Source organism: Phoca vitulina, unplaced genomic scaffold, assembly GCF_004348235.1.
Source record: "Phoca vitulina isolate PV1807 unplaced genomic scaffold, GSC_HSeal_1.0 scaffold62, whole genome shotgun sequence".
Classification (NCBI taxonomy): Eukaryota; Metazoa; Chordata; class Mammalia; order Carnivora; family Phocidae; genus Phoca; species Phoca vitulina.
Window position 1 is genome coordinate 5,794,089 of NW_022589765.1, and position 25,167 is coordinate 5,819,255.

At 41.7% G+C, this 25,167-nt stretch overlaps 1 protein-coding gene across 3 annotated transcripts in view; it reads left to right on the plus strand.

Moving 5' to 3' along the window:
- The window catches only part of LAMP2 (lysosomal associated membrane protein 2), a 37,248-nt gene extending 12,344 nt beyond the window's left edge, over positions 1–24,904 (plus strand). Inside the window, exons 4-9 of one of the 3 annotated variants that reach the window (XM_032391381.1) lie at positions 3,802–3,960; positions 4,871–5,058; positions 6,456–6,578; positions 10,519–10,582; positions 11,105–11,269; positions 24,188–24,904. In XM_032391381.1, the coding sequence (XP_032247272.1) occupies positions 3,802–3,960; positions 4,871–5,058; positions 6,456–6,578; positions 10,519–10,582; positions 11,105–11,269; positions 24,188–24,330 (842 nt within the window). In that variant the 3' untranslated portion in view covers positions 24,331–24,904. The other 2 variants (XM_032391384.1, XM_032391382.1) reach the window with 2 other exon arrangements.
- The last annotated feature ends 263 nt before the right edge of the window (positions 24,905–25,167 follow it).

Consider the following 25,167-nt stretch of genomic DNA (forward strand, 5'->3'; position numbering starts at 1 on the left):
TCCCCGCTCCCACGCGGGGCTCGACCTCATGACCCTGAGATCACGACGTGAGCTGAAACCAGGAGTGGGACTCTTAACCGACTGCACCACCCAGGCACCCCTCTCTTGCTTTATATTAATAATATAAATGTAAATAATGTAAGAAATCATCTGCATGCATGTCTGTCTTCCTAACTAGAACAGAAAGTTCATGTCTTTGTATCCCCGCCACCCCATGTATGGCAGTGTTCGACACGGTGATGGTATTTGCAGTCATTGTTTGAGTGCTTTACTTTGTACCACGGAGTACCCTAAGTGTGTGACTAGCTGCACCTCAGTCCATAACAGCAAGCCTGGGAAGTAGATATTTTCCCAGCTTTATGGGTAAAGGGAGTGAGGCTTGATGAAATAAATGACTTCCCCGGAGGTCACACAGCTCGTCAGTGGGTGAGCTGGTGTTTGAACTCAAGTCTGTTAAGCTTACAGAGTTCATGCCTTCACTATTATTTTTTATTTCATTCAGTAGTGGGTAGTCAGCAAATGCTGAATGAATGAGAAAATCCTTTACCGATAGCTATTTTAAATCTGCACAAGTTCAGTAACCTGAGATGGGCAGAAATGCTTCATCTTCAGATCCTTTTACCATTTAGATAGGATTTGGACTGGAAAGTAAATGATTAATTAAAGGCAGAATGACTGAAGTCAACATTTGTTGCTATTTTGAGACAATTTCAGGTCAAAACGAACTTGGAAAAGCATTGGCAATAAGGCGTTCTTGTCACTCTTAGAACCGAAATGCATACTAGATTTTTTTTTTTTGTACTAAATATTTTGAAGGCATGGATAGTGGAGATTTCAATTTTGTCAGGGCTGTAATTCTCCTTTCTTTCCCTTCTATTGAGGTTCGGGTTAACATGGTGTCTGTAAGTAGCTTAGCATTTTTCACAGATAGTATTTCTTTCTGACCCCAGAAACACAGGCAGATGGGCTTCAGTTGCAAGCCCTGGGGATGAATGACTAATTTGGAGGTATGGATATCAAAAGATCCTATTTTCGGGACCCAGAGATGAATTAGCTCATGCAAAACTTGGGAGGTAACAGGGATGGAGACTTGGAAATCAATCCTAGTTTTCTCTTTCCTAATCTCTTCGTTTGAGAGGATGACTGAAGCAAGACTGTTACTGGTTTACTTGATATATTTAGCTTTGTGCCCTGCATTGTCCTTTAGAACTAGTCTACGATTTGCCCCTCACCTTCAAGGAGTTCTAAAACAAGTTGGGGAGACAAAGCAAAATTGTTTTTCCAAGTTAGATGGCAAAAGTAGAAAGCGCTTGAGATCAGTGTGATTTGTTGTTGTTGTTCCGGGGTTTTGTTTGGGGGGAAAGCCTGTCGACCCTCTCTCTCAGGGTACAGAGTAAACGTTGCGGATGGCATATACTTCCTGAGCCCCTCTGCGAGAGCCGGTCTGAGTGTGTCCTCCCCAGTGGTCTGCTTGGGAGCAGAGAGAAAGGAGAGGTCAGCGGGCGTTGGAGGAGTGAGAAATCTTGGTGTAGGGAGGGACCTGAGCTGAATAGTGGAGTGGCTAATGGAGCTTGAGTCAGGCGGAGAGATTGAGCAGAGGATTTCCAGCAGGGGGAAGCATAGTATGTGCAGCGGAAGCTGGAGAGCTGCCTGATGAAAATAGAGGCCGTGTGTGTAGCAGAAGGAAAATCAAGTGGGCTGGGTGCAGCGGGTCTAAATGGTAGGGGGCCCTGGAAGCCAAGGAAAGGCATTTAGCTTGATGGGGTAGACACTGGGGAACCATTTTAGGTTTTTAAGCAGGAGAATGACATAACAAAAGCAGAGACAGTAGTTAATAAAGAATGTTCTGCAGGATTAATTGGGAAGTGAGGAGACTGCAGGCAGAGATATGGCAGCTTTAAGAGGCTGTTAGAGTAACCAAGGGATGATGCAGCGCGTGCCTAGACCAAGGGGGTGGCGGATAAAAGGACAAATCTGAGAGATCTGAATAGAAAAGCTATGGACTCTAACATTAACATCTCACTCTCCTCCTTTTTATTTTAAACGAGGGGCCGATGCAGTTTTTTTTATTACTAGCGTCTCTGTAAGAAGATACTTGAAACTATTTGGAATTTAAAATGGCTTCCTTAAATGGACTGTTGTTTTTGAAATAATTTAGTGTTTTATTTTTAGGCATCTGCTAATCGAAGTAACTTTGAAAGCTGCTATTTTCTTTTAAAAGTTTTTTTGCATGATTAAAATACAGGAAAGTCCAGAGAATAATATAATAGACCTACATGTATCCGTTACCCGGAATTTATAAATGCCATTTTTTTTCATATTTGCCTCATCTTTTTATTTATTTAAAGAAATAGGGGCGCCCGGGTGGCTCAGTCGTTAAGCATCTGTCTTCGGCTCAGGTCATGATCCCGGGATCCTGGGATCGAGCCCCGCATCAGGCTCCCTGCTCAGCGGGAAGCCTGCTTCTCCCTCTCCCACTCCCCCTGCTTGTGTTCCCTCTCTCGCTGTCTCTCTCTGTCAAATAAATAAATAAAATCTTTAAAAAAAATAAAGAAATAAAACCTTACAGATACATTTGAGGTTTCCTCTGTACTCACTCCCCAGAGCTTCCCTTTCTGCCTCCCAAGAGGCAGCCACTCTTAGGAATTTAGGGTGGAGCCTTCCTATCGGTGTGTTTATATTTGACTAATCTGTACACATTCATAAATAATATAGTTTAAAAAATTATCATTTCATAGTAGAGCTCCAGTATGTCTATAGATTGTTTTTGAGGTCTCTCTGTGTAAGACAGTTCAAATACCTATTCACTTATGTCAACAGTGAGAAACCGTTTTGGGGAAAAATGTTCTGGTTCTTGGTTTAAATTTTTTTTTTCCTTTGGCCATTAGGGGGTGCCAAGACAGCATTAATTGGCTGCCTTGCTACATGATGGAGAGGCCCCGGAGGCAGCCCCTATTAAGGACCTTGTATCCCTTCCTTCCTTGCTGCTTCTCCGAAAGAAACTAAGCCATTTGGGTGGATAATTGTGATCATAGTCTTTTTGAGGTTTCACCGTAGGCATTATAATAAAAACTCCCTACAGACTAACTGTAACTTACTCCTTTCACATTCTGAAGATTTCCTAAAATGGAATAGTCTTGAAATGTTATCCAGGAAGAGGTTCCAAAAGCTCATTTTATACTTTGGGATAGTAGCACAAAAATAAGGATTTACTCTAAAGTCCTTGATGAATCCATCTTTCGTCCTTCTTTGGTTACAAAGCCCTGTTGATCGTACCTTAGCTGTGTTTTCAGTTTGGTCTCTTTGCTCTCTTTCGACTGCCTCTCACCATCTTAATTTAGGCAACCTCCTCACCTTTTACCTCAGCCAGAACAATAGCCTTCTAACTGCTTTCCCTCTTAAATGACTTCCCTTAAAAGTTTTTTCCCCTGCCTAGCCCCTACAATTTTGCCATCTCCCTTAGAATAAACTATGTGTGTGTTATTTATTTCCAGCTTTAAAAACTGAAGCTAACCTTCCATTGCTAACAGAATAAAACCTAACCTGCCCTCCTCCAGTTTCCATCAACGCGTGGCCACTTGCGACTCGTCTTTCCCTCCTAACCCCCATCATGTCTTTCCTCTTACTCCCTGTGTTTCAGCCCCAGTGAATTTGTCATTTCTTGAATGTGCCATGTCCTCTGTCACCTGAGGATGGGGTGAGGCAGGCAGGCAGAAGGAGAAGAAAGTCTATAGATAAATTTATGTGATCACTTTGAGAACTACCTTCTTGGGAACAGCTAGTGTTAATCTTGTTTTATAGGAATTTTGACCGTCCGTGACGCTGTGGGATTCAGAATTCCTTTGAACAACATCTTCAGATGCAATAGTTTATCAACTATAGAGAAGAATGGTGTCATCCAGTCCTATTGGGATGTTCACGTACAGGCTTTTGTCCAGAATGGCACAGTGAGCACAAAAGGTGAGTTCTTCAAGTATACATACTTGGATCCTAATTTAAGATTAGAGTATGCCAGCTGGCTTTCATTGACGTTGTTATCTGGAAGCATTTCTATACTAAGCCTTGTTCCTAGCTTACACTGGACTATAAAGTTTTTGTAAATAACCACAATTCTTGTTCTTGTGGAACTTGCAATTTCAAGTTGATGATGTACATGTTGTATGGATGGCTTTTTACAAATGCTCGATCTATAGTGTTTTCAGCTGATCAAACCTAATCTTTGTTTGAACAAATCCTCAAATAGCTTGATCATCAGCTCTTTAGCTTAGGAATGAGATTTTTGTGTTCGAATCTTGAATTTTATAAACTGCTTTTATAACTTATATATGACTTTATGGAAATGTCATAATTTCTCATTCACCAGCTCTGAAAACTTACCAGCACTTCCTAAGAAGAGGTTGAAATGCCTCTGATTCGTTGAAGGGGTGATACAAATAATGATACAAATAAAAGGTTCATTTGTATTTAAACCCTTTAATGATTTCTGAACGTTTTCCTGGTTAACACTGTCCTTTGTTCTAGTGGTTGTATGTGGGAAAGAAGAGGGCAGGAGTGAAATATTTTCAAACTTCAATCTCTCATTTTCACATCAGAGGCAGGTGACATTCTTTGGGAGTAAAGGGCTTTGGGGTCTAAAAAGCTGAGTGTGTGGTAGATAAAGTATGAAGTAGATAAAGCGTTTGTATGTGTCTGGTGTGTCATAACTCTTAGAGATTGTCGGCATCCGAAGCAGCAGTTTGGGAACCTCTGCCTGATTCCCCTAATACAACCCTTTGGACTTCTGTTGTGAGAAATATTTTGTTCTTTCCTGGCCTTATGAATTAAGAAAAAGGCCACTTGAATTTATTTTGTCCTTTGTTTGTTTCTTTAGAGTTTCTGTGTGAAAAAGATAAAACTTTAACCACTGTGGTGCCCGTCATCCCCACCACTGCACCATCACCTACTACAACACCCACTCCAAAGGAAAAACCGGAGGTGGGATCCTACTCGGTTAATAATAGCAATGGTACTTGTCTTCTGGCTACCATGGGGCTGCAGCTGAACTTCACTCATCATAAGGTAGAGTTCTCTGTTTTTACTGATACGTTCTTCTCGTAGCTCCTTTCAAATATGGTATATCCTACCTCTGGCCCAAGAGTAATGTTGCTAGACTGGTTCTGTTTTAAAGATTTTTTTTTTTGAAGATTTTATTTATTTATTTGACAGCGAGAGAGGGAACACAAGCAGGGGGAGTGGGAGAGGGAGAAGCAGGCTTCCCGCAGAGCAGGGAGCCCGATGTGGGGCTCGATCCCAGGACCCTGGGACCATGACCTGAGCCGAAGGCAGACGCTTAACGACTGAGCCACCCAGGCGGCCCTGTTTTAAAGATTTTTAAATATTTATTTGAGAGAGAGAAAGAGCACGAGCAGGGGAAGAGGCAGAGGGAGAAGCAGGCTCCCCGCTGAGCAGGGAGCTGACATGGGGCTCGATCCCGGCACCCCCGGGATCATGATCATGACCTGAGCCGAAGGGAGAAGGCAGACCAGACGCGTCACCGACCGAGTGGCCACCTGGGTGCCCCTTTTAAATGGAGATTTGATGTTGACTTGTTGAGGTCTGATAAATTTGGAGTTACTGTAACCAGGAAGAGTTCATGTCCCTGTCAAGGGGTTGTCTTGGCCAGCAGGAAACCTAGCCGTTTCAGGGACTCTTTGGGGTTTAGATTCTATTTACCATTAGTAGATCAGAGTACACACAGGTGATTTTTATTTCAGTCCGTTTAAAATATAACTCCTTCACATTTGTATCTGAAATGCAGTGTAGGTTGATGTTTGGCAAAGTGCCGCTGTTTCCCCGCGATGACTCGGATGCGCTCAGGGCTCCAGTCCGGGGCGGCACTTGTGGTTGCAGTGTTCCACTGAGCCTCCAGGGGGCGTGCCGACGGGCAGATCCCACTTCCAGAGTCTTGCGACTTCAGTAAGCCAGACAGATGGCTCTTGTGCTCCATAAAATGTGTCTTTTCTTTTTTTTAAAGATTTTATTTATTTATTTGACACAGAGAGAGACACAGCGAGAGCAGGAACACAAGCAGGGGGAGTGGGAGAGGGAGAAGCAGGCTTCCCACGGAGCAGGGAGCCCGATGTAGGGCTTGATCCCAGGACCCTGGGATCATGACCTGAGCTGAAGGCAGACGCTTCACGACTGAGCCACCCAGGTGCCCAAAATGTGTCTTTTCATTTGGCTGATTACAGAGGAAGCTTCCCTCTTGTTTTTCTTTTCTTTTTCTTTCTTTCTTTAAGTTGTCTGAGTCATAGCTTGAGGGCCTGGGCCAACTTTGTTTCAAAGTAAGACACCATAACCTTAAGTATGCAGACAAAAGGATTTTTTGTTCTCCACTGAAGTTGCTCATTAGAGTATAAGGTTTTTGCTGTGGACGCGTACGGTTAAGCTGTACCTTTCTCTCTCTTCCCCGACAGGTTGTTTCGGTTATTAACATCAACCCCAATACAACTGACTTCACCGGCAGCTGTCAGCCTCAGACTGCCCTGCTTAGGCTGAACTGCAGCAACATCAAGTATCTTGACTTTGTCTTCGCCGTGGTGAGTAACAGATTTCTCCGAGATTAAGTGCGTCTTCTTAGAAACACATCTGAAAGTCTGAATAGCTATGTGTGTGTGTAGGGGGGGGGGATTTAGCTCTGTTTTCCGTTTCAGCACTACTGAGTTATAAAGTGTCGTCCATCGACCCCTCTTAATCCCTCATAGTCACCTCAGTGGTCTGTGGGCTGGATTCTTAATATTCATGTTCACCAAAAGCGACTATTCGGCCATTATATAGACTTCACGGTAGGGGCAAGAATTAACCCACTTCAAAAAAACAAAAACAAAAACCTCTCTAATCTATCCGATACAGAAATATTTAATAATAAAAGTATATATATTTATATATTATATATTGCAAAAGATAAAAAGTAATTTCCATAATATGTTTCTCTATTATTGGTTGGAAAACTCGTGTTTGTTTACTCTAATATTTTAGGTTTTTGGGAGGCTATACTGTTTGTCATAGTATCAGTAACAATAATAGCTAACGTTTATCGAGTACTTGCCATCTACAAGACTCTGTGTAAGTACTTAACATGCATAAATTCATTAAATCAAGATAGCGTATAATGGTAGCATTCGGATTTTTGTTGTTCATGCTTGTATGAAGGGCTGAACCCTAAAGAGAAGATTCCAGGTTAAGCATATGTGCTCTGCTTCTTGCTAGCATAAATTCATCACCGAGGACTTTCATTTCTACCTTCTCAGAAGCAGTTATTACCCTCATAATTTTTGGGGTGTGTGTGTGTGTGTGTGTGTGTGTGTGTGTACGTGTTCTGGCAAATGGGAATGGGAAAGAGGGGACAGCCATCAATGAGGGAAAATTTAAGCCGCCGGCAGTTCTCAAACTAAGGGTTATTGTATAGGTAGATTAAAAACCAGTTCTGCTTTTAAATAAGATTACAATATCTAGGGATGGGGAAATACTCTCAACATCTGATATATAAAAAAAATTAGATGTGTGGTGTTTGTTTCAAGTCCAAACTTGGTATCTTTAGTCTAAAGCCCTTTTTCTCTATGGAATATACACAGAGTAATTGAGGATTGTATCAGGCAATTATATCTTAGAGAGGTTTATAAAAATCTTCCCTTTACCAGCATTGAAATCATTCCTCTGTTACAGTACACATGTGACCAGAGGATTAGTATTAAAAAGGTCTGGTCAGGCTCGTCCTCTTCGATGCGGTAAAGCAGGCTTCCCCAGACGTATTCTCTTTTAAAGTTATCTCATAGGGATTATACTATCAGTAAGAATGAATAAAGTAGTATTTTAGGTTCCTTCCCTTTGGAGTGATTGAGTTTGATCTTTCTAGCTGTGGTCGGGTCCTAAAAGGAACATGGTTTCTTCTAACTCTTACGGGGAAATATTTAATAATTATAATACCTAATTTGCCCAACAGACTATTTTTTTTAAAGATTTTATTTACTTATTTGACAGAGAGAGAGCACAAGCAGGGGGAGCGGCAGGCAGAGGGAGAAGGAGAAGCAGGCTCCCCACTGAGCAGGGAGCCCGACGCGATGTGGGGCTCCATCCTAGGACCCTGAGATCATGACTCTCCTTCCCACTTGTGCTCTCTCTCTTTATCTCTGCCTCTTTATCTCAAATAAATAAAATCTTTTAAAGAAAATAAAAAAAAATAGTGACATTTTAACCATGCTATAGGCACTTCGAAAAATCAAGAAACACCTGTAATATCACCAGACTTCACTGGGGCCCATCTTCAACCCTGTCATGATAGACACTTTGAAGGAGAATTTATTGAATTCGAGTGTGTTGAGTACAGGATGCCATGGTGGGATTCAAAGAAGAAAGCCTCTATGAATAAGGAGCCCACAGTTTAGTGGTAAAGATAAAAATATACAAATGACCGTTTTTGTGGAAGGCCTTGAATACTACACTAAGGCTTTTGAACTGGATTCTGTGGGCAATTAGAGCACCATTGGAAGGTGCATTCCGGGTGGGATGAGTGATAGGCCAGGAGAAAATACAAAGTCTCTGAGAGTATAGAGGGGCAGTGGTTAATTCTGGGTGTAGGAGAGTCAGCAGGGTTTCACAGAAGAGATGACATTTGAGCTGGACCTTCAAGGATGGGTCAGGTTTGTACACATGGAGATAAGGGGAATAAGCGGAAAAGTACACGTTATTTCTGGAAAAAGGAACGCGATCAAGACCAGCTGGGAGAATGAGGCACGTGGCATGTTGAGGGAAAGACAGGCATGGGAAAGTAGGTGGGACAAATCGTGGGGAGCCTTGAATGCCAAGGCGAGACATAGCCTAAGGCGAGGAGAGGTGTAATGAGGTGGTCAAGTCCTTTGTGCTTCCTCCTGACATTTCTCTACATCTGTCCCCTCCATTTTTGTTCCCCACGGCCTCTGCCCTGAGTCCAGCCTGCATGACCTCTTACCTCCCAGCCTCCCAGCTAGTCCTTCTTCCTCTCCTCCCTTGGTATTCTTCTGCATCCGCTTAATCTTCTGGAAGCACAGCTCCTCCTCAGAAAGCTTCAGCGGTTCTGTTTTACCAACAAGGTAACCTCTAACTAACCTCTAACTTCCATGGCAGGGTAGTTCAAGTCTCTCCCCCACACTGCCCCCCCCCCCCCCCCCCCCCCCTGTCCCCTCCCCCCCCCCCCCCCCCCCCCCCCCCCCCCCGCCCCCCCCACCCCCCCCCCCCCCCCCCCCCCCCCCCCCCCCCGCCGCCATGCAACGGAACCTGCATAACCTGCATATCCGGCTCTGTGTCTCCTCCTTTCCCTTCTCATGAGGCCTGTGTTCTGTGAGGTCGGAGAGCGCGGTAGCAGCCAGCGCCTCGGCTCTGCAGCCAGACTTCCGGGGTTCAAATCCCGCCTCACTGGCCACTAACCACATGGCCTTGGGGAAAATCACTTAACATCGCCATACTTCGAGCACCCCATCCCAGAATGGAGTGTTACGATTATTCAGTGACACCTCACCTGTAAAAAATTTTTGAAGATTTTATTTATTTATTTGACAGAGAGAGGCAGGCAGAGGGAGAGGGAGAAGCAGACTCCCCACTGAGCAGGGAGCCCGATGCGGGGCTCGATCCCAGGACCCTGGGATCATGACCTGAGCCGAAGGCAGAGGCTTCACCGACTGAGCCACCCAGGCGCCCTCACATGTGAAGTTTTAAGAACATCGCTTGGCACTAAGTTTTCAAATGCTGGCGTACTTGTGATGGTGCTTATTTTCTGGCTACCTTTACTCATGCGCTTGCCTTCCTGAATACCCTTTTCTGCTTGTTTCCTCATTGAATTCGGCCCAGTTCAAATGGCGCATCCCTAAGCTCGTATCGCTCTGCTTCTCCCCTACTTAGAAGTCATCTATCTCTTTTTAATTTTTATAATTTATCGCTGTCTTTTTTGCAATATGGTTATTTCTTTATGTATTTGTCTTCTCTTCCCTGGCAGATTGCAGACACGGTGGGGGCAGGATCCAAGCCCGGTTCATTCGGCTAGCTACCTGGAGTACTTAGATAGGTTGCCTTGTACATGCTAAGCATTAACGTAATTAGAATGACTGGCTGATAGATGCGTGCTTCACAAAGATAATAGTGGCGAAGGAAAGCTCCCAGCTGGAGAGGCTGAAAGGCGGGGAGGGAGCCCAGTTAAGAGACTGTCATGATCCAAGCTAGAGGAGGTGGGGGCTTAGCAAGTGACAGGAGGAATAAAATGAGGGAACGAATTGTTGAGTGTTGAAGAACCACGTGACTACACCGTTGGTCCAAAAATTGGAAACAAAATGCAGAGGAAAAAGGATTCTGTCACATTTTCCTTAGCTGCAGTTTATTCTGTTGGTCCGGGTCTAAGCCATGGTTTTATCTTCTGGGTAATAGGATTAGATTGCTTTTCATCTGTAGATATTAACTGTACCTTTAGACAGGTGTGATGTGTTGATTAACTGGAAGCTCTTTTTCTAACAGAAAAATGAAAACCGATTCTATCTGAAGGAAGTGAATGTCAGCATGTACTTGGTTAATGGCTCTGGTAAGCAAAGCATTGGCCTTGGGGAAAAGAGTAGGTTACACTGAAGGAATAGAAACTATAGTTGTTTTGTTACCAAATAGTGCCTTTTATTTAATGGAACAGAAGAATCTACGTGAAAATTATACCTTGACCACAACTGAAAATCAGTAACTGAGAACTATAGTGTTTTTATCTTTTCAGTCTCCCTCGTTTTCAAGTAGGGTGGATAATAGTTAAGGATGTGACTGATTTTTAGACCACAGAAACATCTATAGGAAGATAGGAAACTTAGTGATCCTAAGAATTGCTTTTTTTTGGTAGACCCTGTACCCCAGGCTCCCATACTTCACTGAAAAATTCTGAGGACTGTCCCATTTCTTACGTTGATAGAATAAGAAGTTACTAACAGAGGCCCCTGGCTGGCTCAGTCGGTAGAACATGCAACTCTTGATCTCTGGGTCGAAAGTTCGAGCCCCATGTTGGGTGTAGAGCCTACTTAAACAAAACAAAAAAAAGCGCCTAACATGTTTGTTTTCTTTAAAGTTTTCAGCATCGCAAATAACAATCTGAGCTACTGGGATGCCCCCCTGGGAAGTTCTTATATGTGCAACAAAGAGCAGACTGTTTCAGTGTCTGGAGCATTTCAGATAAATACCTTTGATCTAAGGGTTCAGCCTTTCAATGTGATGGAAGGAAAATATTCTACAGGTAAGAACCGAGCAAGTTTTATCAATAATTTATGTTCTTATGTTGACTAATAGGTGGCTTTTCCTTTGACTCATGGAAATTTAAGCACTGAAATAGAGAAATATGAATTCACCTCTTGTGACTCTGTTGGAGAGTTCGCATGGCCTTGAGCAAGTTCTGTGAACTCTGTATTTGGCCCATCATTTTGCTCAAAGTAGATTTCTTTGTGTGTGGATCTGAAACCCACTTGCAACCAAGTTCTTAAAACTCAAAACTGATGGAAGCATTCAGTGAGCTTTGCTTAAGGTATAGATACTCCCTGCTAGGTTTTAGTTTGTGGGAAGGATGGCAGCTTTGAGCATCTGGGATCTGTTTTCTTGGGGCCATCTTCTCGTTGGAAATATTTTCATACACAAATAAAAGCAGTTTGGTCTTATTTTGTTAAGACAGAAGATTACGGTTAGGCAAAGCCTCAAATACCATGGACAGTGTTTTGGCCAGCTGAAGTGATTTGGAGCGTTTTAAATGCATATGCCAGTGTGCATGAGGCTTTTTGGAAGATCTGCTCGGGGCTGATGGTGGTATTTATCAGATTTTTAACGAAACCTTTTGTGGAGGGCTCATGGCAGTGCGTTTATACGAATATGAAAGATGCATTTGGCATTACAAGCTTAAAATTTGCACGGAGGCAAAAAAAAGTCCATAAAATTCCTTAATTGACTTGTCCTTTAAAACTGATTACTTAAAATTGGGGGTTTGTGGATCACAGCTCTGCTGAGCAGAGCTATTCAGACCATCCACATCCTTTTTAACAGTTAATTCTATGGTTTAGAAGGAAATGTGGCAGCTGTGTTTAAAAGTGACTGTGCCCTGAGCCACTCAGCTGCTTTTGCGCTGGTGCTGGTCACCAGCCTGACTTGGTTCGGCCAGAATAAGTTGGGATCCTCACCCTACCATTCTCACGCCTGGAAAGGTTAATCACACTTAGAAATTTTTCTCAAGAATTTGTTTTCCCTTTTGTCAGTATTGCTTATGTACTACAATTATTTTGATCCTTTTTATAGTTTTATTTTTGAGTCTTTATCTAGCTCCCCTCCATTATTACCCTAATTTTAGGTCCAGATTGGTGTTTAGAATTGAAAATCATTTGCGGCGTGATACCAGTTCGAGTCTGTTCATCTATCTAGTCAGCTGTAATAGCGATGAGCTGCATTCTTTCCCGAATTTGAAACTTTGGTTTTTGTGTATGTCGAATTAAAAATGGTACCCAAAGGAATACACAACATTGAATACTGGCAGTGAACGTGTAATCTGTTTGTGGAGCTAGGTTCTTGACTGTGGGTACCTATAGATACAACGCACTGCTAATACTTGACCGTGCAGGAGGAGGAAGTAAGCTTGCAGTCAGGTCAAAGAGTGTTGAATGGATTTTACTGGATCAGACTACTCTCTGGAAATAGAAAAGCTAGCCTCCTGTGGGCTGCTAGCCCTGGCCAGGTTAATAAATGTAGTAAACACACGCACATCAGTAAGAGGTCCCAGCTTCTTGACTTCTGCAGCCACTAGGATCATATACTCTAGGTCGGGGATGCGCAGAGTTTGTTTGTAAGGCACGGGCAGTAAGTGTTTTAGGTTTGGAGACCACCTGGGCTCTGTCACCACTATTCAGCTGTCCTGTTGTAGCACGAAAACGGCCATAGGCAATAAATAAATGAGTGTGGCTGGGTTCTAATAGAACTTGATTTATGGATACTGAGATTTGAATTTCATATAATGCTCATGTGTCACAAAATTTCTGTTGTTTTTTGGGTGTGTTTTTTTTTTTTTTTTTTGGCCATTTAAAAATGTGGAAAAGCCAGTTTTAGCTCTTGGGCCAGATTTGGCCTCCAGGCTATAGTTTGCTCTCTGCTCTGAAAGATTCCAGAGCCAGCGTGGTTCTAATCCCATGATTAAACCTTTCTGATCTGTTCTCAGTTTCCCAAAAGACATTCACTCTAGCACTAAGAGGCTAATCTGGCTATGTAGAGATGGGTTAGAATTAGCTCTCTTCATTTCTTTTCTTTTTTTAAAAAAAGATTTTATTTATTTATTGGGGTGCCTGGGTGGCTCAGTCGGTTAAGTGTCTGCCTTCGGCTCAGGTCATAATCCCGGGATCGAGCTCTAGCTTGGGCTCCCTGCACAGCCGGGAGCCTGCTTCTCCCTCTCCTCCTCACCTTGTGCTCTCTGTCGCTATCTCGGTCTCTCTCCAATAAATAAATAAATAAATAAAATATTTGAGAGAGAGAGCGTGCACGTAAGCTGGGGGAGGGGCAGAGGGAGAAGGAGAGAATCTCAAGCAGACTCTGTGCTGAGCGTGGAGCCCGATGCAGGGCTCCACCTCAGGACCCTGAGACATGACTGGAGCCAAAACCAAGAGTTAGATGCTTAACTGACTGAGCCACCCAGGTGCTCCTCTTCATTCCTCTATTTTAGAAAGGACTTGGAATATGAAACACATACACATATATATGTGCTTACTCATAGGTATAAATGAGTATGTATGTATTCATACATATGAATATACATACACACACAAAAGAAAAGGCAAATACGTTTTAGGATTTTAATTCTAGAGCAATCCATAATTTTCTGTAGCTTTATCATTAAAATATACCTGTCTTTATTACTTAAAGTTGATTTTGTAAGAGCATTTCTGACTTTTGAATCAACATCTTTTACTTTTGGACATTCATTTTTGATTATACTCATTATATGTTACACACTTTTTCTCACCTACAGCCCAGGAGTGTTCGCTGGATGATGACACCATTCTAATACCAATTATAGTTGGTGCTGGTCTTTCAGGCTTGATTATCGTTATAGTGATTGCTTACCTAATTGGCAGAAGAAAAAGCTATGCCGGATACCAGACTCTGTAATACTAATCCATATGTGATCTGTGTTACAAAATAATAAAGCAAGTACAAGTTCCAACATGCAATACTGTTCAATTTCAGGTATACTTAGTTGTAATTCTGATTTTAGAATGGATGGTGTGGGGGATTTCAAACTTACATAAATAAAAACACCCTAAAAACTATAAACTACAGCTTAGTCACATGATTTTGGTTTCCCCAACCAAGGAATTTTAAAACTGTTACTTCTACGGCAAAAAGCATGTGTAAAATCACCTGATTACTGGTTCTATTCCATTATCTTGAATTAGTATTTCAGTGTTTTCACTTTATGTATTCTGACTAGAAATATACAGTTTAGGAAAAACAGTTTTCAAAAAGAGATTTTTTTTTCCCTGCATGTAGTCAAAATTGAGACCGTGCATCCTACAGTGGATTTGTACTTGCTCCCTTTGTACTTTTTTGTGATTTTGTTTGCAGTTTAACTTAGCTACTTTGGCATTGCTGCATATTTGAACTATGAGAGATATGCCAGTAGATTTGAACAGAGTCTAGTATTATGTTCTTAGCAATGAATGCTTTTCTAATGCCTTTTGAATATACTTGTATTTAATGCGGCTGTAATGACAAAAGGTACAAAAGCTGTATACATTTTGGAATAGGTGTTAATCTTCTTGTTTAATCCTTTTTAAAAAAACTGGATTTTTCAGTCTTTTAAATGGCAAGACACAAGACTATTCCAGCTGGGCATTTCAATCCATTTTCTAGGTGCTTTAGAGATAATTGCTAGGCCATGCCAATTTGGGGCACTAGTCCTTTGTTACCTGTAAATTGGCCTGTGCGTACACTGCTAAAATGAATGTAGTTTCTCTTTAGCTTTGCAGTATCCTTGTTGGTGGTAGTATGTTATGTTCTTTTCTTGTTTTTTTTTTCTTTTTCTTTTCTTTCTTTTTCTTTCCTTTCCTTTCTCTTCCTTTTCTCTCCTTTCCTTTTCTCTTTCTTAAGAAATGCCAGGATGTCCTAGAACCCAGATAAAGAAGTGCACTTAGACTTAGCAAGTAACTTGCACCTAACCCAAAAGTCTTGGTCTTCTCTTAGTCCATTAAAAAGTTGTTCTTTGTTTCCGGCTTGCATTGATATTTACAACATTTACTAATTTGGCTTTCACATTTAAATAGTTCTGTGCTAATCAAAACTTAACGTTATTATTGTTCATTATGGTAGAATCATTATTAATTCATGTACTTTGTGTTCGGTTTTGTGCTCTGAGGAGATGCACCAATTGTCCATTTACCGTGCACCACCTAATGTTTATATGAGAAAGCAAAACATTTCAGCTTGATAGTTAACATGTCAAGTATTTCTCGCTGCTTCCAGATCTTTTTTTTTTTTTGGTATTGGAATGGCTGAGTAAATATTAAAGAGTTGTTAGTATGCAGCCATATATGTAAGGTTCTTGTGTTTTTGGGGTGGGAGATGACGTGCCCCCATATTCACTAGAAAATGGGACATCTGGGTTCCAAACTCTTATCGATGTTGAACTAATTCGGTAGTCTAGCTCTACACACCACGCACACACACAGGCAATTGCCTGTTAGCATGTGGATGTCTGTAAGTATCTTTTGAGTTATATTGGAGTGGTAAATATTTTCTCCCACTTAAATTTGCCCTCTGCTTAGAGTAGCCTGAAACTCTTACTGGCTCAGAATCAGATTCTTGACCAGCCTCTTCCTTCCAGCTACACTGAGCTGCATTACCAGCTTAAGGCACTTTTGGAGGACTAAATATAAATCCGATTTTTAAAACTTATTTTTTACTTAAATAGTGTTCTAGTGTAGGATTGTTAACCTTATATGAATGGATAATGCTTATAAGAAAATAGACATTAGATACTTCTCGTGAGTCAAAACAAAGCAGCTTTTTTTTATTTTGAAAATAAAAATTGGAAGCACAAGTGGGTGGCACGAGCTTAATGCTGTTAATGTTTCTAAAAGTTTTTACATTTAGATTATATACCTAATTCCTATTAAAATACCTCTAATTAGCACTGTTTTATAGAAAATCTGACTTCATTGAATATTTTTGTATTTTACATGGACCAGTTTATATACTCTTATTTACGCTATTATTTCCTATAGCCACATGTTCTTTGTACCTTTTGTAGTTTTGTTCGTTTTACTGGGTTTACACTTTGATGGTCTAACATTGCTATTTGGTTCTGGGTGTTTTTCACGTTTTAGCATTTGTATAAAGAAACTGGTCCATGTAAATACTTTTCATGTGTTTTCTTTTTCTCAAATGTTTAAACCACTAGTCGATGTATGGTGTTTCTCTTTAGATATTTGCCTGTCCATTTGCTCAACATATTGCTTCTAAAACAAACAATAAAGATTCTTTTATTTCTTAAGGAAATTTGCTCACATTTTTTCCCGTTGGTTAAAGTGAAAATTTTGTATGCTATATAATGACAATTTCTTCCAAAAGGGAGAACTTTAGAAAAGCTTAGAAGTGGAACTAAATTATTTCCAGAACATTCTGTGTATTACCATCTGGAAGAGTGGTCCCATACATAGATAGGTCTGTACTGATGCTGGGCTGGCTACGGAGTGAGAATCACCTGGGAAGCTCGTTAGAAGAATGCACATGCGGGGCCCCATTCCTAGAGGATTTCACTTAGCAGGTCTGGGCATGTGTGTGCGTGCACGCTTGTGCCTGCGAGTGTGTGCGCGTGTGTGTGCACGCATGCGCATGTGTGGGTGTGTAAGCTCCCCAGTGGGGTCTGGTGGGTAGCCAATCAGGGAACCAGTGATCTAGAATATGTATTTCATGGGAAAAGCTTGAGACTATCTCTCTGTTCACTTTTCTCCGCCCCTCTAAGTTGGGGCTGATACTCGGTAGGAACCCGTGGCAGCTGTACATTGCAGCCGTACCCAGCTATTGGTCTGAACCTAAATAGGATTGTGTGCAGTCACTCTCTCAGATCACCCTAAAATCCTCGAACCTTCCAATTTCCCCATAGCTTCCCACACACAAAAACTTGGCAACCTGGCTAGTAACTTTCCTCTGGCTTACCTACTTAAGCTGTGTGACCACCAGTTAATCGTCACAACTCCCAGCTCCGCAGCTAGCTGCCATGTGACTTTGGCCAAGCTGCTTACTCCTGGGGTCTCAGCTTCTTCATCTGGGGGCCGAGGGCTTTAAAATCCTGTTACTCTTATTTTCTGTGAGTGATAGTTTCTATTTCAATGACAATTTGAGTATTTTTAGAAGGAATCTGATAAGCCACTCGTTACAGTCAAGAACATATACTTTATATACAGTATAAAGTGTACCAGCTGAAGTTGCTTGCACGTTTCAGGAGGAATTCTTGTAAGACTCAGATATTTTTAAGATTATAGCATTTCATCCTTATGTCTTTAAGTAGGTAAGGTTATATTGTCTTGGGCTCATCTCTCTCCCACCCATCTCTTTTACTCTGGGAACTAACTTTCTCCATCAGTAATTTACCATACCTTGTTTTTGAAACTAGTGGAGACATGTTTGGGTAATACTGAGTAGCTTCGTGATCTTCACATTCATGTGATGTACTTCAGTTTGACTGTAGATCTAAAAGGTATATAATAAGATGTCACGTGAGACTATGATTTTTTTTTTAAGATTTTATTTATTTGAGAGAGAGGGAAAGAGAGCACAAGCAGAGGGAAGAGGCAGAGGGAGAAGCAGGCTTCCTGCAGAGCAGGGAGCCCAATACGGGGCTCGATCCCAGGACCCTGGGACCATGACCTGAGCCGAAGGCAGATGCTTAACGACTGAGCCACCCAGGCACCCCAAGACTATGATTCTTTTTCTTTTTATTTATTTATTTTTTAATTTTATTTATTTATTTGACAGAGAGAGACACAGCGAGAGAGGGAACACAAGCAGGGGGAGTGGGAGAGGGAGAAGCAGGCTTCCTGCGGAGCAGGGAGCCCGATGTGGGGCTCGATCCCAGGACCCTGGGACCATGACCTGAGCTGAAGGCAGACGCTTAACGACTGAGCCACCCAGGCGCCCCAAGACTATGATTCTTAATGGTGATTCTTCCAAAGAGAAATTTTGACACAATTGGTTTTTAAGATGAATTCTTATTACAACTGTATATCTCAGCTTTCCAACTCACACTGAAAATTGTATCTGGAAAATTTCTGAGCTATCAGAAAAATGAGGATTAACAGTATTTTTAATCTACATGAAACTTTTCATTGAAATTTCAATGGCCACGAAACGTTTTTCTTAAAAAATCTTCACTGCTTCTGTAATTAATCATTAAGTTCTTCCACAAATACACTCTTCCTTCCCCCCAGATATTTTCAGTATGGTTTCCAGTGTACATTATGCAAATAAATCAGGTCAAAATGACTTACAGAATGAGATTTTCTTTTCCTCAGGATGTGATCCTATTAAAATTACTGTTTTCCAAAATGTCTTCCCATTACCTAAAGAATTTTTAAAGGTTGAATTCATAAAATCAATAGTTATTATAAATTAATACTTCACATACTAATTGAGAGCATTTTAAGTAAGTGACAGCATCTAGAAAGATCTTTGTATTAGTGGAATTGCCTTTTTGATCTACTCTGGGAATATTTGTCTTACATGAAAGCCTTATTGGCAGTATTTATGAAAGTCGTTTCAGTACTAGGTCAAATACCCAATTTGGGAAAGAGAGGACTGTGAATCTGTTGCCAGAATAAGAAATTAATCTACTAATGAATTTTTTAAAAACCAAGTTATATTAAATCCAAGGCATAATACTTTTTGGTTCGTGTCACCTAATAGTTGATGTGGCAGGTGGTAATTTGGGAAACTGAAGGGGAGGAGTCAGTTAACTGGGTGCTCTTAACACCAAGTATTCCCAGGTCACATCTAGCAATCTCAGCTATCTGGATTTCTAACAGAACCAAGAAGCAAGTTAAAAAGCTCACTGAGCTGGCAGCCAAAGCCGATATCATAAAGTCCATAAACTCCAGGATTGCATCTTGTTCCCATTTATTGCCCCAGAGGCTAGCAAAAGCCTGGCACATTTCTTAAATGCGGGCACAATCAGAATTGCCTGGCAGCCTATTCATTCTTACTTCGACACAATTCTAATAAGCGTAGTTATCTGATTTTTCCATCCCTGGTAGATTGCGAGCTAGGAGGCGAACTAGGGCAATAAGAGGCAAGGAAATGGGAAACAGAAGTGGTGGTTCAACATCCCAGCTGCCTTCCCTCTGCAAATGGACCTCCATCTGCAGGCACCATCCCTTCCTCCTCTCCACTCTCCCTGGCTTTGCTTTTCCCTGTCCGGGCTTCTGGAATCCTATTTCACCTACCTCCCGGGAGACCTCGTACTGTTGGCTTCAGTCCATTGTTCGCAGCTCTTGCCGTCATTCTACAAACACATTTAAGTCTCTTCAACCCCGAAGATACCCTTTCTTGACCCTGTTGTTGGCCTTCTGACTCCCTCCCTCGTGCCCTCTCTTCTTCTAAACTTCTCAGAATGACCACTGAATGTTCCCCATCCCAAGTTCTTGATCTCCTAACCGATCACTTCCCATTTGCTCCTAAACCAGCAGCGATTTGCCTCACAGCCAACACCCTCCATATCACTGGATCCGATAGGCTTCTCTAATAGTTCTCACTCTTCTCCCATTGCCAATCAAAACTGGCACCTTCCTTGGCTTCTGTGGCGCCGTTGTCTACTTGCCTTTTTCTTTTTCTTGCTCCTTTATTCCTCAAATCTGAGTGTTCCCAAGGTTTTGTCTCTGATCCTTTTTAGATTCCATTTGCCCTTGCTGAGAAACAAACGTGTCCCTGGTTTTTACTACCACTTAGGTTCATCATTTTGTACTACCACTTGGTTGGGACACAGGCATCTGAAACCCAGAAGATCCAAAACTGAACGTCTCCCTCTTCCACGTATCCCTCCCCACCCTTCACTCTCTCTCTCTCTCTCTCTCTCTCTCTCTCACACACACACACACACACACACACAAATAACTACCAACAAAACTGAATGCATACATTCTCCCTCCTGTATTCCCTGTCGGGATGAATGGCACCGGGATCTACATAATCACTCAAGTGGGGAATTGGGAGCCATTTTATTACCTCCCACCATGCCCCCAATATCCATCAGGTCAGTTCTGCCTTCTCGTTGGATCTCTAGTCTGTCCCTTTCTGCAGCTATGCTTCATTCACCCAGGTCAGGACCATATTATTGGTCTTCTGGCCTCTAGCAATAGAGGCACCTCCTCGCTGCCAGTCTCCGGTTGGCATGACTTCCACAACAAATATCCTGCCTAAAATCCCACCGTACTCTTTTTTCCTTCCATCAGTGTAAGGCGGAAGCACCTAGAGCCTACGATGCCTTTGTGCGCTGGTCCTAGTACTTTTCCTGCCTCTTTTCCAGCCACGATTTGTCCCCACTCTGCCAGCCCGCCTGCATTTCCCCTCAAGTGCCGTGTTCGGTTGCCCTCCAGACAGTTTGGTCTGTGCCGTGTCCTATCCTGGAATGCCCTTCCCCCATCACCTGCACGGTTAATTCCTGCTCATCCTTAACAACTCAGCTCCAGGGTCACCTCTTTCAGAGTACGTCTTGTGTAACAAGGCTGAGTTGAGTGTGTCTCTGGAACGCTTCCGTGACACTTCGCGCGTTGCCTGCCCGTGACAGCACCTTTCGAAATTAGACCCACCGCTTTTCTTGTCTGACTCACGCTGGACACCAACAGTCATGCCGTCCGCACCGGCTTCTCTTGTTTTGTCACCGAAGGACCCCAGAGTGCCTTGCGTGGAGTTCGCGCGTCCGCTTTGTGTCACTGTCCGTTTGGTTCATTTCGTTAATACTTCTGGGCACTGTGCCTGCTTCTACATGATAACGGTTTGCCCCCGAAAGCCCACCCCCTGATCATCAAGGGAAGATTCGTTATATTTATCCATTATCTTCTGTTTAAGAAATCTGGGCAGTAGGTGTTCGGTTGGTAATCTCTCTTTCAGCCAAAATGACTGTGTTTTGCGGGGGTGGGGGGGGCGGGGTACCTAAAAGTGTATGGTTTGGTTCCTCGGAGGATCACTTTTGTGGAACCTCTCATTCGCTGGTAAGGAATGCCCATGCCTGGTGACCGCGGTGTCAGAGGCAAGGCTGGGTATTAACATTTGCGGCTTGGAAATTGTGTCATTGTTTCTGTTCTCAATTGTCCTTTCTCCACATCTAGCTCAAGACTGCAGTGCAGATGACGACAACTTCCTTGTGCCCATTGTGGTGGGAGCAGCCTTGGCAGGAGTACTTATTCTAGTGTTGCTGGCTTACTTTATTGGTCTCAAGCGCCATCATGCTGGATATGAGCAATTTTAGAACCTGCAATCTGATCGATGATATAAAAATACATGCACATGAGATTTTCTTGCCTCTCCATTTTGAAACACGTTGCTCTCTAAGATTGATATGTCGAAACGTTAATTCTTGAATCAGTCCCAGCATTTTGAGATAAGTCTCTATGAATAAAAACTGTTCTCTTTTTTCGGCTGAAAATTAAATACTGTGTTCACTGGTCCTGAAGACAAACTGGTTAAAAACACATTGGTGTGCTGCAGTGTGTTGAGGTCTATCCTAAGAGGCCTTGGCCAAATTTTGATCCTAACCTAAGATGCCTTAAACTTACTAACATGGCCATTATAAGAATAAAATATGCAGTTGTCTCTTAATGGAATTAATAAATATTGTTTAACTACAAGTGTTCTGTTTTAATGTATAAGAACTATCCTGATTTAAGCTCATCACAGTACTTTTGCGTATAGTTCATTTAATACATATTGATGTGACATAAATGCCCATCAGATACGCGCAAACTTGGTTTTCAGTTGAATGTCCTCAGGACAATCAAGATTTTTTAGGTTTTGCTGTTTTCTTTGAGTTCGATTTAAGGATGAAGTCAGTATCTCAGGCTTGTGATTTTTTCCCTAGGTAAAAAACAGCCCCAAGAGGCCACAACAGAACTTAAACTGGCTTCAGAATTAGAGTTTTAGAAAAATTGTTTCTTTTTCAGCAGTAAAGACTGAGAAGATTCAAGCACATATAACCACTTGCCTTTTTTTTTTCCCGTGTGTTTTTCTCTTCTTTGGATGCCTGATTAGCATTGAAAGATAGAAATATTCTATGAACTAATTAGGACAGATTGTGTTGTGTTTCTCTACCTCATCTTGTTGATCTCTAGAGCATTAAAATCTATTTAGTGTTGTCATCAGACTGGTACTTATGAAATGTAAGCTAACAGCAATCTCAGAAGGGAGGCAGTGAAGCATAGCAACTAGGCTCTTGCTTCTTCAAGAAGGCCCCCGTGGGGCAGAGCATAGATTGGGGGGGGGGGTAGAGAGAAGCTGTTGTCATGAAAATGAGCTAGATAATCAGCCCCTATTGAAGCATACTCCTTGTCATATGTGCAGCTCAGATATTGAATGTATAGACAAATAAGAAGGAAGCTTAACCAATGGACTGGAGCAGACGTTCACATCCAAGTGATTCTTATATTAATTCATTCTGTGTATATATTGGCTTGTTCAGAATTTCTGTAACTCACTGATTACAGTATCTTGGTACCCAGCTATCTGTCTGTCTCTGAAGGCTTTTCGTGAAATATGGTGGATCCTTCCAATAAAGGCTATGGTCAATACTGAAATCCACGTACTTGGAAACTTAGCAACTCTTTTTTGTTTTGTGTTGTGTTGTGTTGTGTTTTTAATGAATGACAAAAGTGCAAAAGGAACAAAAGATAAAATTAGAGGAAAAAGTGTGAGTTATCACTCAATCATAAATCACGCCAAATATCACATCTTGTTAATCACCTTAGGCTTATACTGGAAAGGGCGTTAAAGATTATTGACTCTAACCCTATAATTTCACAGAAAAGGGAGTGACTTCGCTGAGGTTACCTATCTAGTGGGCAGCAACACCATTATTAGCACTTTGATAGCAATTGTCCCAAGGAAATCTAATCACTCACTGGTAAAACTAGTTTAAACATGAAATTATGGGATCGGAAGGGGGCACTTTGAGCTTCTGTACTAACTACTTTCAATAACTAACACACGATGCCAACTTTAAGTATTTTTTGAAAGTACTGAATATTGGCTTTTGATCTCTGTTTGCTACTTCAAAACCTAACCCTTGGATGGGATCACAGACATGGCAGGAAAGAAGGGAATGAACACTGGTTGACCACCTGATGTATGTCAGATGCTTTGGAAATAGAATTGTATTTAGTCCTCAAATACCTTAAGTACGGGCATGATTATCCCCCTTTTACAGGTGAGGAACATGAGGCCCAGTTTAAATAACTTGACCAAAGTCGTTTAGCTAGTTAGGGAAGTAGTCAAGATTCAAAGTCGGTTCTGTCTGAGTCCAAAGCTCAAATTCTACATACACACAGCCTTCCTGGTAGTCCCGGAATGGACTACGATGTACTGGATTCTATTATTCTTCCAGGCCACTGCTCAGCTACAAATAATCATGTTTATAACCTGACAACCTGATGCCCGTGTGGGGAAAAAAAATATTATACCGCATTTTCTTGACCCCAAGTCCTTTTTAACTTAAATTTTATTAGTCCTACAGAATTCTTATTTATATATTGATGATAATTGTGGCAAGGGAGAAAGGGAGCGGGAAAACACGCAGGCGGGCTGTTAAGTGTAGATGATTGCTCTTTTCCCCGGTGCTATTAGACAATTAAACATGAAATCTTCCCGTGTTAGGTGAGCACAAATCTTTTCTTGTTTGTCCCTTTAACTTCTGCTTTTTGTACTGAGGAAATTAGGTGTGATTTGAGATGAAGTAATAATGGGAGATATTGGAGGATCGGTTCCTTAGAAATATTTGGGTGGATATCGAGGGAATAGGGACATAGAGGTAACGCTATTAAAGACTAATGTGCATTCACTTTCGAAATGCTTGTTTCTTGTTGGCTTGTTTCTGCTTAATTGCCTTCCTTACTAATTTCCTTGCTCTCTGTCTGTTCTTTTCTAACAGCTGAAGAATGTTCTGCTGACTCTGACCTCAACTTTCTTATTCCTGTTGCAGTGGGTGTGGCCTTGGGCTTCCTTATAATTGTTGTCTTTATCTCCTATATGATTGGAAGAAGGAAAAGTCGTACTGGTTATCAGTCTGTGTAATCGATTAAATCTAGTGCGCTTTTTTTTTGCCATCAGAAGTTACATTTCCATTGGCTAGATGCCAGGAAATGCTGTGCAATCGATTGTTTAAGACATGCAGACTAACCTCAGTGAATTGCTAGCTAACTTGGGCATGAGTAGCTCTTATTTAAAAAAAAAAATGTATTAGGACCAATTTTTTTTTCTGTTTTTTTTCTTCCTTTGTTAAAGTGTAATTGGAAGAAAAATTGTGGCTTAGAATATGTTTTTTAGTAAATAATGATTTTAAGCTTCTGGATTCAATTATGAAAGCATTTCTACTGAAGAATAATTTTGTATGTTGCAGCTACTTGTATTTTGCTACTTTGGTTGACAGTATTTACAAAATCAAAGCTGTTAGAGAATTTAACTTGCTTGGGGAAATAAATTCAAGAACAATGAATTCCTTTTCATTGGTGGCAAGCATAAAATTTGGTTCATAATAAGACTTCCTTTCCTCACCTCCTGATCAGGATTATTTAAATCTGTTTAGTATTTTTCTGTTAAAAAAAAAAAAAGAGAGAAAGAGGGGCGCCTGGGTGGCTCAGTCGTTAAGCGTCTGCCTTCGGCTCAGGTCATGGTCCCAGGGTCCTGGGATCGAGCCCCACATCGGGCTCCCGGCTCCGCGGGAAGCCTGCTTCTCCCTCTCCCACTCCCCCTGCTTGTGTTCCCTCTCTCGCTGTGTCTCTCTGTCAAAATAAATAAATAAAATCTTTAAAAAAAAAAAAAAAAGAGAGAAAGAAATGGCTTCACAATATGTGCTTAATAGCAAAAGTCTGCCTGTTTTCTTCATTACCATTCGTGGCAACTGTATTTTAA